The sequence below is a fragment of the Xenopus tropicalis genome, chromosome 9, assembly GCF_000004195.4.
Source record: "Xenopus tropicalis strain Nigerian chromosome 9, UCB_Xtro_10.0, whole genome shotgun sequence".
Classification (NCBI taxonomy): Eukaryota; Metazoa; Chordata; class Amphibia; order Anura; family Pipidae; genus Xenopus; species Xenopus tropicalis.
This window is the reverse complement of record NC_030685.2, coordinates 19,654,059-19,670,777: the sequence shown is the minus strand read 5'-3', so window position 1 is coordinate 19,670,777 and position 16,719 is coordinate 19,654,059. Positions and strand designations below refer to the sequence as shown.

General features: G+C 45.2%; 1 protein-coding gene across 1 annotated transcript in view; it reads left to right on the top strand.

Annotated features, from left to right (window-relative positions):
• The first annotated feature begins 303 nt into the window (after positions 1-303).
• Positions 304-16,719, top strand: part of cacng3 (calcium channel, voltage-dependent, gamma subunit 3) — a 53,024-nt gene continuing 36,608 nt past the window's right edge. The window contains exon 1 of the mRNA XM_002932434.5: positions 304-1,048. Within this exon, the coding sequence (XP_002932480.1) occupies positions 838-1,048 (211 nt within the window). The 5' untranslated portion in view covers positions 304-837. The remainder of the gene's footprint in view (positions 1,049-16,719) is intronic.

Sequence of the window (16,719 nt, the reverse complement as noted above, 5' to 3'; positions counted from 1 at the left end):
ACGATTGGGTAGAACAAGTCTCAGAAGAGTAAAAGCCATTGCTTGTCCTTAAAGCGATAGGAGTCTCCTACCTGTAGGGCATTGTGGGACACGGAAGATCAGCGCTGGGATATCGCTAGAGCCATGCTTGCCCCTGCCATAAAGCGAGGAGATCGGCCGATGCTGTAACATGGCTGAGAGCTGCTGTGCCTATGGGACAGGCTGCCCTGTTGCTGAGAGCTGTCGGGGGCTGTTGCTGAGAGCTGTCGGGGGCTGTTGCTGAGAGCTGTCGGGGGCTGTTGCTGAGAGCTGTCGGGGGCTGTTGCTGAGAGCTGTCGGGGGCTGTTGCTGAGAGCTGTCGGGGGCTGTTGCTGAGAGCTGTCGGGGGCTGTTGTTGAGAGCTGTCGGGAGCTGTTCTTTCAGCACCACGGAGAGGAACTTTGCGAACGCTCGGAAACAGCAGCAGCGGCTGAGCTGACGGGAGCTGTTCCTTCAGCACCACGGCCGGGAGTTCTAGGGCAGGATCTGCTTCACTGTGATAAGAAAGTACATTCCAGCGCTCCAGCTGCCTGGGGTGTTTAACCGGCTGATTAAAACATCGGATATGGCTGGGCTGGAGGGAAAGCTTTAGGGCGGACAGTATTAGCCCAAGGTCACATCCTAGGGGGGCTCATTGCTTCCAAATATAATTATTCCCCATTTGCCCTGAAGTGTTCATGTGATTTTCCCTTTTTCATCATCAACAACTATGAGGGAGTCTTGAAAGCTGAGCCCCAGCGGATGCCTAGCCTATCGCAGGGGGGACAGAGCCCACCCAATGTTCCTCTATAGCTGTAGGCTCTACTACAATGCTCCAGTATGAGGATGTGTGAAAGAGGTGTTCAGATGTTAATCACCACCGTGGGGGCCTTTGCAGCTTTCAGTCTGATGACCATCGCAGTGGGCACCGACTATTGGCTCTACTCCCGGGGGGTCTGCAAGGCCAAGTCCACCAATGACAATGAGACCAGCAAGAAGAATGAAGAGGTCATGACCCACTCAGGTCTATGGAGAACCTGTTGCCTTGAAGGTAAAGTCCTTTCTGTAATAATGGCTGTGTGTGTGTTCATTTGGCTGGTTATTGTTTAACCATGGGGGGCTGGAAAAGCTCCCAAAGGGGAGAGGTAATTTGTGGGGTCCTATAGGGGCACTACTGCATTCTATGCTCCTGTTATAGCCACTAAAAGGCAGCAAACACCACTGAGGCACTTATTAAAGGCCACGTAAAGCCACATAGAAAAGTAAAAGTGCTTTTTTTCAGAGGTGAGTGGGTATTGGGTCCACATTGGCAGGACCCTAAATGTAATGACTAGCGGGGGGCTGAGCAACTGGTACTGAAAATAACAGCCCCTACCCCCCGGCTGTCAGTGGATCTCATTGGAGACACCGTATTAAGTTAACCCTGTGACCACCGGGTCAACAGCCCCATTTTAACAGCAGCAATTGCTCCAAATTGAGAATGAGATTGGGAAAGGGCTCCCTAATAAGGTTTCATTCCATCTTTGACTTTCAATTTAGCTTTTAAAAACTCATTAACTCTTTGCTTGGGTTGGAGAGGACAGGAGTCCTGAGAGAAGCTATTAACGCTCTAAATTCCTCTGCACAATGTTATTGCTACAGACGCCTCTGTGTGGGTTTAGTCTGGGCCCGGAGACTGCAATTGGTCCTATTAAAGGCCATACTATCTATTCCTTTTCCAATATATGAAGCCTCTATCTCCTCATTTATAGTAATTTATCTATTTTGCATGGTTTATGAACTAGTCTGAACTCTTTAGCTTTAACTGAAAATGCTGCTTGGTTGTTGGGGGTCACTGACCCTGGCAACTGAATACAAAGGCTTCAGGTTTATCATTAGTCTTGATAACAAGAATGGATGATATCCCATAGTCTTGCCTTGCAGTCGGGTGCATAGAGCCGCTGGTGGGTGTAACTCAGTGATTGCACCCACTTTCTAATACTGAACATTGGTCCTAGGGTATGGTGCCTTCTGCCTTCTGCACATATACACTATATATATATATATACACTACACACCTTGTCCCAGTGACTCTCAGTACAGTATGTGACTGTGTATTTCCCCAGCTCTGATATTCACACAATACCCCCCAGGCATCCAGGACAATGTATAAGGGGCAATTTACCCTAAATGAGTGCCAGATTGCCCCCCACCCCCCAGCCAAGGCTTTTAGTTTTTGGACCAATGCTATAAGGTGTACTACATTATGAATTTATTGAATACATTGTTATAGTCCAATATAAATTACTATTGGTCTTCATTTTTTATTTTACATCAATTTTTTTTAATTATTTAGCCTTTTGTGTAACAGCCATGTGGTTGCTAGGGTCCAGTGTACCCCAGCAATGAAACAACTGGTCTAATTACAAAAAGCTAAATCGATAACAAAAAAAAAAAAGAAACACATTAAATACCAAAATGAAGACCAATTGCAAATTGTATCAATATTGATCAAATTTAAAGTCGGCCATACACGCCCATGTCATATCAGGCAGTTTGGTCAATGATAACCATACTAACTGAATGTCTTGGGCGGGGGGGGGGGGTTGAGTTCAACAGGCAGTCCTACAGTCCTAAGGGATTGGAGTTGATCTGCTCCTTATCTCAAAGCCTAACAGCAGCTGCAGCTTAGGGGTTTGATTAAAGGAACAGTAACACCAAAAAATGAAAGTGTGTTAACTTAATAAAATATAATGTACTGTTGCCCTGCACTGATAGAATGTGTGTGTTTGCTACAGAAACCCTACAATAGTTTATATAAATAAGCTGCTGTGTAGCCATGGGGGCAGCCATTCAAACTGGAAAAAAAGGAGAAAAGGCACAGGTTACACAGCAAATATCAGATAAACTCTGTGGAATACAATGGTGTTTTATCTGTTACCTGTTATGTAACCTGAGTCTTTTCTTCTTTGAATGGCTGATAAAATGTGGATTGTTTAAACTGAAAGAATAGGCAGAATGTATTTTCGCTGGGGTGCTGTTGAGTAAAGGCGTATATAGGTCCATGCTTTCATTTTCATTTTTGTATAAAAAAAAAAAGCGTTAGGGACAAAAAGACATTAACGTGTCACAAAGTGGGGGTGCTGGTGAGGGTTCAGGCCTGGACTGGCAATCTGTGGGTCTGGCAAATGCCAGAGGGGCTGCTATAAGATGCCATAGTCAGTCACTATTTATTGGGCTGGGGGGGCTGTTTGGGTCTCTGTGTACTGGAAATGCCAGGGCCTATTTTGAATCCCAGTACAGGAATGGGATCCCTTATCTGGAAATCCAGAAAGCTCTGAACTACAGAAAGCCTGTCTCCCATAGACTCCATTTTAATCAAATAATTCAGAATTTTAAAACTGATTTCCTTTTTCTCTGTAATAATAAAACAGTACCTGTACTTGATCCCAACTAAGATATAATTACCCCTTATTGGGGGCAGAACAGTCCTATTGGGTTTATTTAATGGTTAAATGATTCCCTTTTCTCTGTAATAATAAAACAGTACCTGTACTTGATCCCAACTAAGATATAATTACCCCTTATTGGGGGCAGAACAGCCCTATTGGGTTTATTTAATGGTTAAATGATTCCCTTTTCTCTGTAATAATAAAACAGTACCTGTACTTGATCCCAACTAAGATATAATTACCCCTTATTGGGGCAGAACAGCCCTATTGGGTTTATTTAATGGTTAAATGATTCCCTTTTCTCTGTAATAATAAAACAGTACCTGTACTTGATCCCAACTAAGATATAATTACCCCTTATTGGGGGCAGAACAGCCCTATTGGGTTTATTTAATGGTTAAATGATTCCCTTTTCTCTGTAATAATAAAACAGTACCTGTACTTGATCCCAACTAAGATATAATTGCCCCTTATTGGGGGCAGAACAGCCCTATTGGGTTTATTTAATGGTTAAATGATTCCCTTTTCTCTGTAATAATAAAACAGTACCTGTACTTGATCCCAACTAAGATATAATTAATCCTTATTGGAGGCAAAACAATCCTATTGGGTTTAATTAATGTTTTATTGATTTTTTAGTTGATTTAAGGTATGGAGATCCAAATTACAGATTATCTGGAATACCCTTGGTCCTGTGCATTCTGGATAACGGGTCCTATAGCTGTACTGACCTGGTTCGGGCAGGTCGGGCAGGTGGTGGGCCCAGCTGATAGTATTGTGAGACCATTCACCTTGAGCCCTTGCGCAGTAGTGACTGTCCCCACCCCCTGTGATGTAACCAGATAGTCTGGGCGGAGTTAATAGTAGTGGTCCATGGGCCTGGGTGGGTTCCGTAGGGGCAGGTTAGGGTAGAACGTGGGTGATAGTGTGACTCCCTTGTGTGTATTCCTGCATTTACATATATGTGCATATGTTTGAACGTGTTTGTGCGGGGGAGGGGGGGGGAGGAAGATTCCAAAAACCTTCTCATCTTTAATTGAACAAAGCAAAATTCATGTTTATAATGAGAGCAGGAACTGCTGACGCCTCTCTCTGATTCCTCACACGTTGCCGCTGTTCCCATTAAGGCCCCTCCATGCCCCGGCGGGATGAGCGCGGGAATGAAATAGATAATGGGCCGGAATGCCGGGGCGCCTGGTTATCCCCACCCGGGGAGAGCGCTGCCCCAATGGGGGGGGGGGGTTATAACATTTACTCTGCATAATGGCGCGGGAGCTACGCTCTACAAACAACATGACCTTTGGGTAATCGGCAAAACCGGCGTCGGAAAAGAACAGCGTTTAATGAAGGAAATGCTAGAGAGCGCCTTTTAATTAATCCGTGGGCTCGGAAATTTGTTTTTAATCAGCTCGGATTATACCATTCCTTCTGATAGATTTGTCTTGTGTATTGGGGTTCACTTATAGCTCTCCCTCTCTCCCTCTGGGATGGTTGTGGGGCGAGTGGGGGGGGGGGTCTCACATATAAAAGGAATGTAGAGCTCATTTATTAATCACTTTTTGCTTTTACTTTTACCTTTTTTTATCCCATCATGCCTCTGGGCAGTGCTATTTAGAGTCAATATCCCCCCCATGCAGCTTCTGCACTATAACAAAGGGGAATCTGGGTGCTGAGGATTCTGCACATCTAGCTTGGGCAACGCAGACCATATTAAAGGAGAAAGAAAGGTAAAATCTAAGTAAGCTTTATGAGAAAGGTCATAAGCAAACGCTGTCCTCTATGAAAAGAAACTGGATTTCTTGTCTCCTTTTTTCCTGTGCCAGAGTCTGCGCAGCTCTCTCCTCTCTCCCATAAGAATGCTAAGAACTCCCTCCCCCCCCTTAGGAATGTGGATCTGAGCCAATCAGCAGGAAGCTAACTCATGGTCTTACTAACTGAGCATGTACACCGGCCTTGGTCTTGGTGCAGGAGTGAGGCATTATGGGGATTTTCTTTGCAGAGCTCAGCATTTTTTTTCCTTCTGATCGGGAGAAATATGGGGAGACTTAAGGGCGCTATTGAGAGAACTGAAGGTATGCCTGCAGCTTGGGATTAACTCTTTATTAGCCTTTCCTTCTCCTTTATGAGAATCTGCCCTGGACATGGCAAAAACTATTCAGCCAATGGTGCGTGTATATTATTATAGGACTAATGGATTAATAGGATACTCACCTTATATAAGTGGTTGGGCAAATATACTTGCTGCTGAATCAGCTGGTAGTATTAACATTACCCAACATTCTCTACAAGCTGTAACCTTTGCCTGGATATTCATTAATGGATTGATTCCATAGAAAGCAACTTCCATTTCATTGTTCTTTAACCAAAGTGTCATTTTTTTTCTCAGTCGGCTAAAAATGATAATATTTCACTATGCAAAATGTTTATTTGGGGTTTACACCCCCTTTCTTTTTATGTTAGGGCACATGGCTGCTAGAGAGCTGTTGGGCCATTTCCCATAGCAGCATTCCTGTCTCTGTCAGCTCAGAGCCCCCATCTCTTCTGGGTTCCTGGGTAGGGTTGCACCCAGACAGTATGTGACAATTTGCCAGCTAGGGCTCATGCCAGTATTACAAATGTACCATCAATATATCTGCAGGTACATTTGTAAAGGTCCCCATACATGGGCCGATTGTAGCTGCCGATGTCGCTCCCTTGGACTGATTCGGCAGCTTATTGGCCCGTGTAGGGGCAGGAACAAGGGGCATGCCTGTAGTAGTAATATCTACAGTTAGTATTACTACTGGTATATATAAAGTTTATAGTTGTGAGTGTATAGATAGGTTGGTAAGAGTGGGTGTATATAGTGGGGGGTTTGGTTAGAGGGGTTCAACCTGATGGACTTTTGTCTTTTTTCAACCCAGCTGAACTATGTATCTGTGTAACTATGTATCTGTGTAACTATGTATCTGTGTAACTATGTATCTGTGTAACTATGTATCTGTGTAACTATGTATCTGTGTAACTATGTAGAAGGCGCAGAGCACAGCGCTGATGGAGCCAAGGTAACACTGCACTTACCTCCGGCCATATTAATGACTGGGCTCCGAAGTACCCCATGCCTGCCGGCCTCTCATTGATGCCCAAGTTAGTGGCTAAAGGGGAGGTGCTTATGTGCCCCCTCAGTCGGCCCCTTATGGATACAGCTCTGCCCAACACTGTACTGTACACAGCCCTGTATTCACTGGGAATGAATGTCTGGAGCAGAACGCACCCGAGGTGCAGGGCAGGGAGCAAACATACAGGAATAATGGCAGTTTGCATGTATTTTTAAGCACTTTGTACCCTGCCCTGCACTTTATAAATGATCTGAGTTTTGTGTGTGCATTCAACTTTTTTTACGTTCTGCACAATTGTTGGCATGTCCTGGTACCATGAACGATCAAGCAGCTTGGGGGGTGGATTTCTGCACCTTTAAATCAGCAATTCTGCCTGTGAGTCAGCGTTGGACTCGGGTGTCTAGAGCCCAATGGGGCTGCAGCCTCAAGGCCCCCCTGCCAGTGTCTGTCCCCCTCTCCCACCCACACTGCCCAGGTCTGGGTCGGCAGGGTCCTTGAAGACCCTTTTTTCCCTAATTTCCAACTGAACCAGTCCGACCTGCTGTTGGTTAAAGCATTCTCCCTTTGCCCCCTCCATCTCTCAAGGAAAAAGAATGTACAGAAACCTTCCTGTCTATGATAAGGGGGCACCTTATGCCATGATTTCTGGGCATGCCGTGCCAGCTGAGACATTACACAGAACTAAGTAACTAGATTCATTTCCTCTGTACATTTCTACAGACCTTATTTGGGGTGTCCTTGCCCCCTCATATCATATTAACAGAACTTTGCCCCCACGCTCTGTCACTGCTGCAGTCTAAGAAATGGTTCCATTGGGTTTGTGCAATGAGTTTTGCCAGACCAACTCTCTGTGCCCGGTAATGTATTTGCGTTTAATAGATTAAAAGACGTTCTAGTGCCAACGTGGATGTGACACACCTCAGGGCTGAGAAGAATAGAGATTTTTATAGCAATGAGATTAATGCAGCTGAAAGTTTGGATCAAGGAAGCGCCTTTGTGTCTTTGACACTTTTCAATCCATTTTATCTGAGCTATGAGCTAAATGTACTGCGGGATTGTTTGTTAACTTAAGTCTGCTGAAAATAAATATTGAATAAACCCAATAGGCTTGTTTATCCTCCAATAAGGATTAAGTATATCTTAGTTGGGATCAAGTACAGGTACTGTTTTATTATTACAGAGAAAAGGGAATCATTTAACCATTAAATAAACCCAATAGGGCTGTTCTGCCCCCAATAAGGGGTAATTATATCTTAGTTGGGATCAAGTACAGGTACTGTTTTATTATTACAGAGAAAAGGGAATCATTTAACCATGAAATAAACCCAATAGGGCTGTTCTGCCCCAATAAGGGGTAATTATATCTTAGTTGGGATCAAGTACAGGTACTGTTTTATTATTACAGAGAAAAGGGAATCATTTAACCATTAAATAAACCCAATAGGGCTGTTCTGCCCCCAATAAGGGGTAATTATATCTTAGCTGGGACCAAGTACAGGTACTGTTTTATTATTACAGAGAAAAGGGAATCATTATTAAAAAAATAGAATTATTTGCTTATAATGGACCTTATGGGAGATCACCATTCTGTAATTTGCAGCATTCTGGATACCAGATAACAGATAACAGATCCCAAACCTGTATGGTGAAGCAGGAACATAGAGCGTATCTGCATAGGAAGCTTTTCTGAATGGTTCCCTGAATATTACCAGCTAGCTCTGTGTTTGCGTCAGTATGTAACCGTTGCACTTCACCCAGGCACAGTGCCCACCTCCGCTTGCTTATAAAGCTTACGTGGGCAATAGGCGCTACATTCATATTCTTTGTATTTATTCCTCTGAGTAATAAAGATGCATTTTGTGACTGTATGAACATTGGTGCTGTAGTGGCACTTCTACCTGCTCTTATCCCACCCGCACTACAATGGGTGAGCCTATACCCGCCCCACCTATTGTGCCCGGCTCATTGCTTATTGTGCCGCTGGGTAAGAGGATGGGTGGAGATTCCTTATTGCCTTTCTATGCAGGGAATGGGAGTAAGTTGCATACAGTTATGAGAAGCAGTGATCTAGAAGAAAGGCAACACTGGGGCTGTTAGTGGGTTCTAGAAAACCAGTAATACTGGGCTCTATGCTGATAAATAAACAGAGAGTATTTAAACTCTCCCAGGCTGGGAAGCTTTGCCCTTTGTAGTAAGAATAAGGATGTTATCTGCTAGTAAAGGTCATCTGAATCCAATGTACACTGCATGGAATCTACTGAAAGAGAAAGTCATTCTTTTGCTTTCTAGGTTCCATTATCCCTCTCTCTCCCATTTTGTTATTTCTGATTTTCATTTGTTTCACCTGTTTCTTTCCTCTGTTGCTCAGAGTCCTGATTTTGTTTCAGTTTTCCCCCTTCTCCATTTATTTCCACAGTCTTTATCCCTCATGACCTTCTGCGTCTCCATCTTCCTTGGTTTTGGCCATTCTCGTTTGTTACACCCTTTCCTGCCCTCTCTCCCTCTCCTTTATTCTGCCTTCTTTGGCCGCTTTCTGTTCTGTCATTTACTTTTACTTATAATTGTGCCCCAAAATTTTGCTTTCATATAAACCAATTCCCGTTGATATTTTTCTTCTCTTGTTCTTTCAGCTTCTATATCTTCCTTCTGTTACATTTTCCATGTCTATTAATGTCCTTTTCTGCCCTTATCTCTTGTGCGCTGCCTTCTGGCTGCTTTCCGTTCTGCTCTGTTTTATTCTATTGCTTTTCTTTAACTTCACATAACTCTTTTACATTTACTTTGTGCCTTGTCTTCCATTTCTATATGAAAGAGGGAAGGAGGTGTGTTGCAAAGCGGTAAAGCTGGAGAAGGAGAGCATCTATGGCCAATGCAGACTCCAGGTCTAAAATGCTGACAGTTTGTATTAGTACATGACTATAGCACAAGTGCCTGTTTCACCCCATAGCAGATTTTAGGGGTCATTTACTTCAACTCAGGGCAGAAAGGCAAGAGCACTAAGTGGTGCACAAATGCCCCTTAGAGTTCACGCATAGATCATTTCTGCCCCAGATATGGCTCAAACTCACCCCCTGCATTGCCCCCATTGGGCCGGGGAAGAAAGCAAATAGATCAGGTGCATACCGATCCTCACCAGTGCTCCAAACTGTGACAATAGCAGAATAAAGAGGGGAAAAGGCTACACTCCTTCTTCATATAAAAACTAGGGATGCACTGAATCCATTATATTCGGCCGAACCCTGAATCCTTTGTAAAGGATTTGGCCGAATCCCAAACTGAATCCTGGATTCGATACATCCCTAATAAAAACAGTCCTTTATTTAGCAGTTATAAACATAGGTAATTGCTGTAGGACCAGCCCATAATATCCTACGGAACAGCCTTAATAGCCTATTATTAATGGTTGATACCCGAAACACTTCAGGCTTTTTGGATCCTACAGCAATTACCCATGTTTTTAACTGCTATTAATATAATATATATAGAGCTCCGTAACCAGATTTTGCTGCTTGATGACTTGAATGACGTGCAATAGTGATGTGTCGACAAATAGTCGATCCGTGCCTGAGCCTAACCTGACCGCTGCCAACCCGTGCCTGACCTGGCCCATGGGAGTATACCTGTGCCTGCCCCATCCAGGGTCGGACTGGGCCACCAGGACACCGTAAGCAGCGGCCCAGACCCGACCCTTGCGGCACTCCCCCTGCCCGACTGCTTCTGCCCTGATGCGTTAAATTTATGTGCTCGGGGGAGGACGCCGGGTGGGGGGCCCTGCAAGGGGGGTTGGGGGGCCCCTCCGGGGGGGGCTATGAGCGCGGGCACCTGCAGGGCCCCTGGGGCGGGAGCCCCGGTGGGCCCTTCACCCCCCAGTCCGACCCTGGCCCCATCTCTCATGGAGGGACCAGGGTGGGGGCAGGAGCACATCTATAAAAAAGGCGCTGTCAGACGCGGAAGGGGTGCTCTTGGGTCTGGGGCAGGAAGAGCTCAGCAAAACCCACCCGTGACCTAAATATGTGAGTGTTGGTCCAAACCCACCTGACCCCATGGCGGCCTGCACATCACTATTGTGCCAGCTAGGGTATGGGGGGAGGGATGCCTATGTGCCTCAGCTTGCCTGCCTCTCCTGAATACAGTGCTGCTAAATGCAGGCCGGGCAGCATTCATGGGAGTGGCCACAGGTCCCTGTGCTACGAAATGGAATTTGTCAAGAAAGGAAGGCAGGGTGCAAAATGCAAAAAAAAATGGCGCATTGCCTTCCTGTTGGTATATGAGCACATTTTTTAGCAGTCAAATAAAAAAAAAATCTAAGAATATTAAAAAATAAGGACTAATACATTGTCAGGAAAACAATGAATGATGTAATTTTCCATCTTTGCTCCTTTATGTTGTCAGAAATTGTGGATGAAAAAGTTTGTATAAAAATGCGGAGGTTTGGTTGCGCCCTTTAAAGGCGAGTTTGGAGCTTATGGCGAGTTTGCCCGTTCCAGGCGCGTTTCGCACGTAGGCATCCGCAGAGCTGGGATTAGTGGGGAAAATATTTGCTAATGAGATGTTGGCGGAGCAGCTGTTTTATTTTTTTTTAAAGAAAGTTGTTGCTACTTTTTAATTAGGCAGAAAATGGAAAAAAATGTCACTTAAATGGGCGCCGTGACCTCTGTAGAGCGCTCAGGTATCTGATCAGGGGCGGTTTAACAGCTACTGCCGCAGTTCTTTATGATCTCCCTATTTAATGGCCTGCCGTGTTTTATATTTGTCTTATAATGAGAAGGGCCTGGAGCAGCTTCCAGGAAGTGATAACACTTAAAAGGAAACGTTCTTACCTAGAAGTATAAACAGCAGAACCAGAGCAGAGGTTAGGAATCAACACAACGCGCCAGCTTCCCAACCCACAACATATTCAGTGTAATTGCCCCAGGAACATTAGGCCCAGATTCCGTTTGCTAAATTACAATTGTGATGCGCAGGTTGAACCAATACCCACAGAACCGGTGGCTCCCATGTCTATTGGGCTGAAGCCCTCACATCTACATAGGATACAGGTCATGGGGGGTTTCTGTAGACCTGTTGCACCACTCATTAAACAGTAATTACACACTGCAGATTGGCTTCTTGTCCGCCTTGTGATCATTGGTTGGATATTGTTGTGCCAACACCCCCTTCTGACATCACCTCTGACATCAGCATAGAGGTTGGTTCAGGTGTGAGTATAAAAGCTGGGTTGGGGCAGCCATAAGTCCATAGTTGGACTGACCCACCGGGATACCGGTAGGAAACCTGGTGGGCCCCAATGCTTTTGGGTCCTTGGGCCCAGCACATGGGTGAGAAGGTTGCGCCAGATGGAAACCAATAGGGCAGCAGCAGCAATACTCATCAGCGGGCAGCGGCAGTGGCAGTGGTGGGGAGGTGCGCTGGAGGCACTTTCCTCAGATTTTCTGATGGGCCCAGCTATCCCAGTCTGACACTGCGTAGGTTGGGAATTCATTCACTATACTGAATGATAAGCCCATAAAGAGAAGTGTGGGTGGGACATGGGTCAGCTGGAACTAGGGGTAGACATGTCTAGGGTGTAATGGGGGGGCACTAGGACCCTAGGGACATATCTCTGCTGCCTTCTCTAACTGGCCATGGGCATCCACCAGCAGGTAGGGTTGGAGGTGAGCAAGGTGGGGTATGGAAGGTGTCAAGCGAGGGGATAAAGGTGGCTAATGGGGGTGGGGAGTAGGTGACAGGACTGAAGGTGGTGAGCTGGGAGGGGAGGCAGTGATGGCTGGGGGCTTGCCCTGGCACCAGAACTTTTTGGCCTCCGGAAATCCAATGAAGTAGAATAGAAGCTCAAATATAAAAGTAAGATCAAAAATGTTTTATTGAAGAATACACATAAATGCTAAGCTTAGCTTCAATAAAAACATTTTTGATCTTACTTTAATATTTGAGCTTCTATTCTACTTCATTGGATTTCCGGAGTGCCTGCCTATCTCATCTATGTGCTTCCTATATGGCTCCCCTACGCTGAGGGTGTGGGGCATGAGCCCCCGGACCATACCAATACATGGTTACGCTTCTTTTTCTACTTCTAACAGCTTAGATCTATATATTTTTTAGCGGCTTTGTATACATTTATATAAAAGCTCTTGCAACAGGCAAGGAGCCCTGAACTTTAACACTGGGCCAATGTGTTAGGTACAGGTCTCCCTTGCTGTAGCTTAACCCTCACATTCAATGCAGGAATGTAAATAGTCACAACCACACCGTGTATGACATTTCTAAGTGCAGCTACTTGAGCCTTTTCTATTTAACGTTCTCTTTCATATTTCTATCTGCCGGTCTTGCTATGCCCATGGCGGCTACAAAATGCTTTTCGGTAGAACAGCTGCTTGCACGTAGCTTCCCATTATCGTTAGAATACTGAGAGCCCGGCTCGGCGCTAGCCAAGTATAGCAATATTCTCTCCAAGCCGCATCTGTAGAGCAGCTTTTGAACCGAGCGAGAGGCCCCCTTCATTTCCTAGCCTGACAATAACAGCAAGCCGGAATGTTCTTCTACATTTTTAATCAAAGGCACGTCACGTTAGTTTGAGTTAAAAGAGAAATTAAGGATAATCAGAACCCTGCATGAACATCAGCCGAGCGAGTGTAATGAATATGGACTCTGGCAAACCTTAACTTGGCGAAACATAAGGAAGATAATGCACAGTGCCTGGGGATAGGAGCCGACATCAGAAGCACATTCAGCAGGAACAGCCAAGGGAAGAATGGGCGCTTGTACTCAGCACAGGGTTCTATGGATAATCTCTCAGAAGCCTCTGTGGCCAATGCTTGTAGAGACATTAAGATCTTTCTTGGCCTGTCAGAATCAGGCCTAAAGAGAGATAGAGAGACAGAGGGAGAGAGAGATAGAGAGAGAGAGATGTAATCAGCTTTAGTATTTCAGCAGAGGAACATGAATGTGTGAGAGTTGGGGGGAGCAGAATGTCTTTGCACAGCACAGGGGGACTCATTATGGGAATTTCTTCCGCTGGGGTTCACACACATTTACATCAGCTGAAACCTCTTCGCTGCCGCAGCCCCACGCTGGTTCCCCTGTAGGAATAACTGGCGTTTGTTCCAGGTTTCCACTCACTAGAAAAGCTGGGGAGCCCAGCAGGAACGGCAGACGCCGGGGGACATCGCTTACTCAGCTGTAGTTCCTTACACACTCTCATGAAATAATAAATACAGGAGCCATTCATTGGGAACTGGAGGGTTAAACGAGGGGAAGCTTTTGTAGTGGGGATAGTGGGGTTCAGGGGTGCTTTAAGGTACCAGTGGGGCCACGGTGAAGATCTTGTTAGTGGGTTCTCACAACTGCCCCAAGAGATCTCTGCAGGGCTAAATTGGAATTCAGAATAGGCCCAAACAGCCCCCCAGCCCAATAAATAGTGACTGCCTATGGCATCTTACAGCCCCCCAGCCCAATAAATAGTGACTGCCTATGGCATCTTACAGCCCCCCAGCCCAATAAATAAAGACTGCCTATGGCATCTTACAGCCTCCCAGCCCAATAAATAGAGACTGCCTATGGCCATGGGCGTCCGCAGAAAATTTTCCAAGGGGGGGCAAGTAAGCTAGCATCATCCTGCAACAGATAAATATATATATATTTTTTTTTTTTTTGCAGGATGATACTAGGGGAGGCTAAATATGGCCCATACACAGACTGACCTACAGCTAATGTGACACTTAGTGGATTCACTGCTGACGTAAAAAGTTAACCTCCCAACTACCTCTTGCCGTTCCCACTGACTCCCAGGGATACTGTACAAAAGTGCGGGTGGGGGTGCTTTTTTTTTTTACCCTAAAATGTTTAGTATTAGTAGTAAAAGTATTCATACGCGCACTTCTGTTAGGGGATCTGCAAACATTTGTGTTTGGGATCAGTTAGCTTAAAGGGGTAGTTCGCATTCGAATTCACTTTTATTTTTAATGGTTTTTCAGTTATTTAGCTTTTTGTTCAGCAGCTCTCCATTTGGTATTTCAGCAGCTATCTGGTTGCTAGGGTCTTATTTACCCTAGCAACCAGGTAGTGATTTAAACAAGAGATGGGAATATGAATAGTTAAGGGGCCTACTTGGAAAAATAAGTAATACAAAATTATAATAATAATAAAATTGTAGCCTCGCAGAGCAATATTTTTTGGCCCCCATTTGAAATCTGTATAGAGGCAGAAGAGAAAGGCAAATTATTCAAAAAAATTAATTAGGAAGACCAATTGCAAAGTTGCTAGGAATAGGCCATTTTATAACATACTAAAGGTTAACTTAAAAGTGAACCACCCCTTTAGATGTGTTTATGTTAGTTTTATAGCAAGAAAGGCAGTGGGTACTGACTCCCCATTATATACAGTGAGATGCAGTCTGTATTTACAAACCCAGCACATTATATGCCATGAGAAGCAGTGGGTACTGATGGCAGATATTCAGGCCCTGGCACTATAACACTGGCACTGATACACAACATTGGCCCCACTGTAACTTACTATAAATGAACAAAACAATGACAAAAAAAAAAAAAAAAATAGTAAGTGCAAAAAACAACAACACATATATAAACTCACAATGAGCTTTTTCAGAGGGAAAGAGTTAACTTACCCTCCATGTGTTAGGGTAGGGGATAGATTATAAATTAAACAATTTAATGTCAGCTAGTGATTCTTTAGAACTGTATAGTACCTGTGTATAGTACCTGTGTGTAGTGCCTGTGTATAGTACCTGTGTATAGTGCCTGGGTATAGTACCTGGGTATAGTACCTGTGGGATGAAAACTGCAGCAAAAGTTGAGAGTTGGTTCTCAGGTAAAGTTACAGCTGCAGATTCATCTTTTCAGTCTTTATTTCTGTTTCCAGTTTGCAAAATCTCCCGATCCCTGTGTGCATCTGTGCTCTGATTGGTCAATTTTACTGTCTGTCAAGGAAGCTGTGCTCTGATTGGTGAATCCACAAGAAGAAAGATCCAATCGGAGCACAGCAAAAACGGGCTTGAGGGGAAAGTGCAGAAACGGAGTAAGGTTTTTGTTTTTTTTGCTACTTTTCCAGGGGGGGGGCAAGTGCCCCCTCTTGCCCCCTTCTGTGGACGCCCATGCCTATGGCATCTTACAGCCCCCCAGCCCAATAAATAGAGACTGCCTATGGCATCTTACAGCCCCCCAGCCCAATAAATAGTGACTGCCTATGGCATCTTACAGCCCCCCAGCCCAATAAATAGTGACTGCCTATGGCATCTTACAGCCCCCCAGCCCAATACATAGTGACTGCCTATGGCATCTTACAGCCCTCCAGCCCAATAAATAGTGACTGCCAATGGCATCTTACAGCCCTCCAGCCCAATACATAGTGACTGCCTATGGCATCTTACAGCCCCCCAGCCCAATACATAGTGACTGCCTATGGCATCTTACAGCCCCCCAGCCCAATACATAGTGACTGCCTATGGCATCTTACCGCCCTCCAGCCCAATAAATAGAGACTGCCTATGGCATCTTACAGCCCACCAGCCCAATAAATAGTGACTGCCTATGGCATCTTACCGCCCTCCAGCCCAATAAATAGAGACTGCCTATGGCATCTTACAGCCCACCAGCCCAATAAATAGTGACTGCCTATGGCATCTTACAGCCCCCCAGCCCAATACATAGTGACTGCCTATGGCATCTTACAGCCCCCCAGCCCAATACATAGTGACTGCCTATGGCATCTTACAGCCCCCCAGCCCAATACATAGTGACTGCCTATGGCATCTTACCGCCCTCCAGCCCAATAAATAGAGACTGCCTATGGCATCTTACAGCCCACCAGCCCAATAAATAGTGACTGCCTATGGCACCCGCGCCCATTTTGATGCGACTGCACCTTTTTTGACGCGACCGCACCCTTTTTGCTGTGACCGCGCCCATTTTGATGCAACTGTGACTTTTTTTTGATGTGCGCCGAATTTTTCGACAACAAATTTGCTCTGAATTTTCGCGAAAACCATTCATGGTGAAATGCGGAAACTTACTGTGAATCTATGCCTGCCAAAAACATTTGCTCATCACTACTGCCAACCCGCGCCTGACATGGCCCATGGGTTTATACCCATGCTGCCCTAGCTCATCTCTCATGGAGGGGCCTGGGTGGGGGCAGGCACACATCTATAAAAAGGCACCCTCAGATGCAAAAGG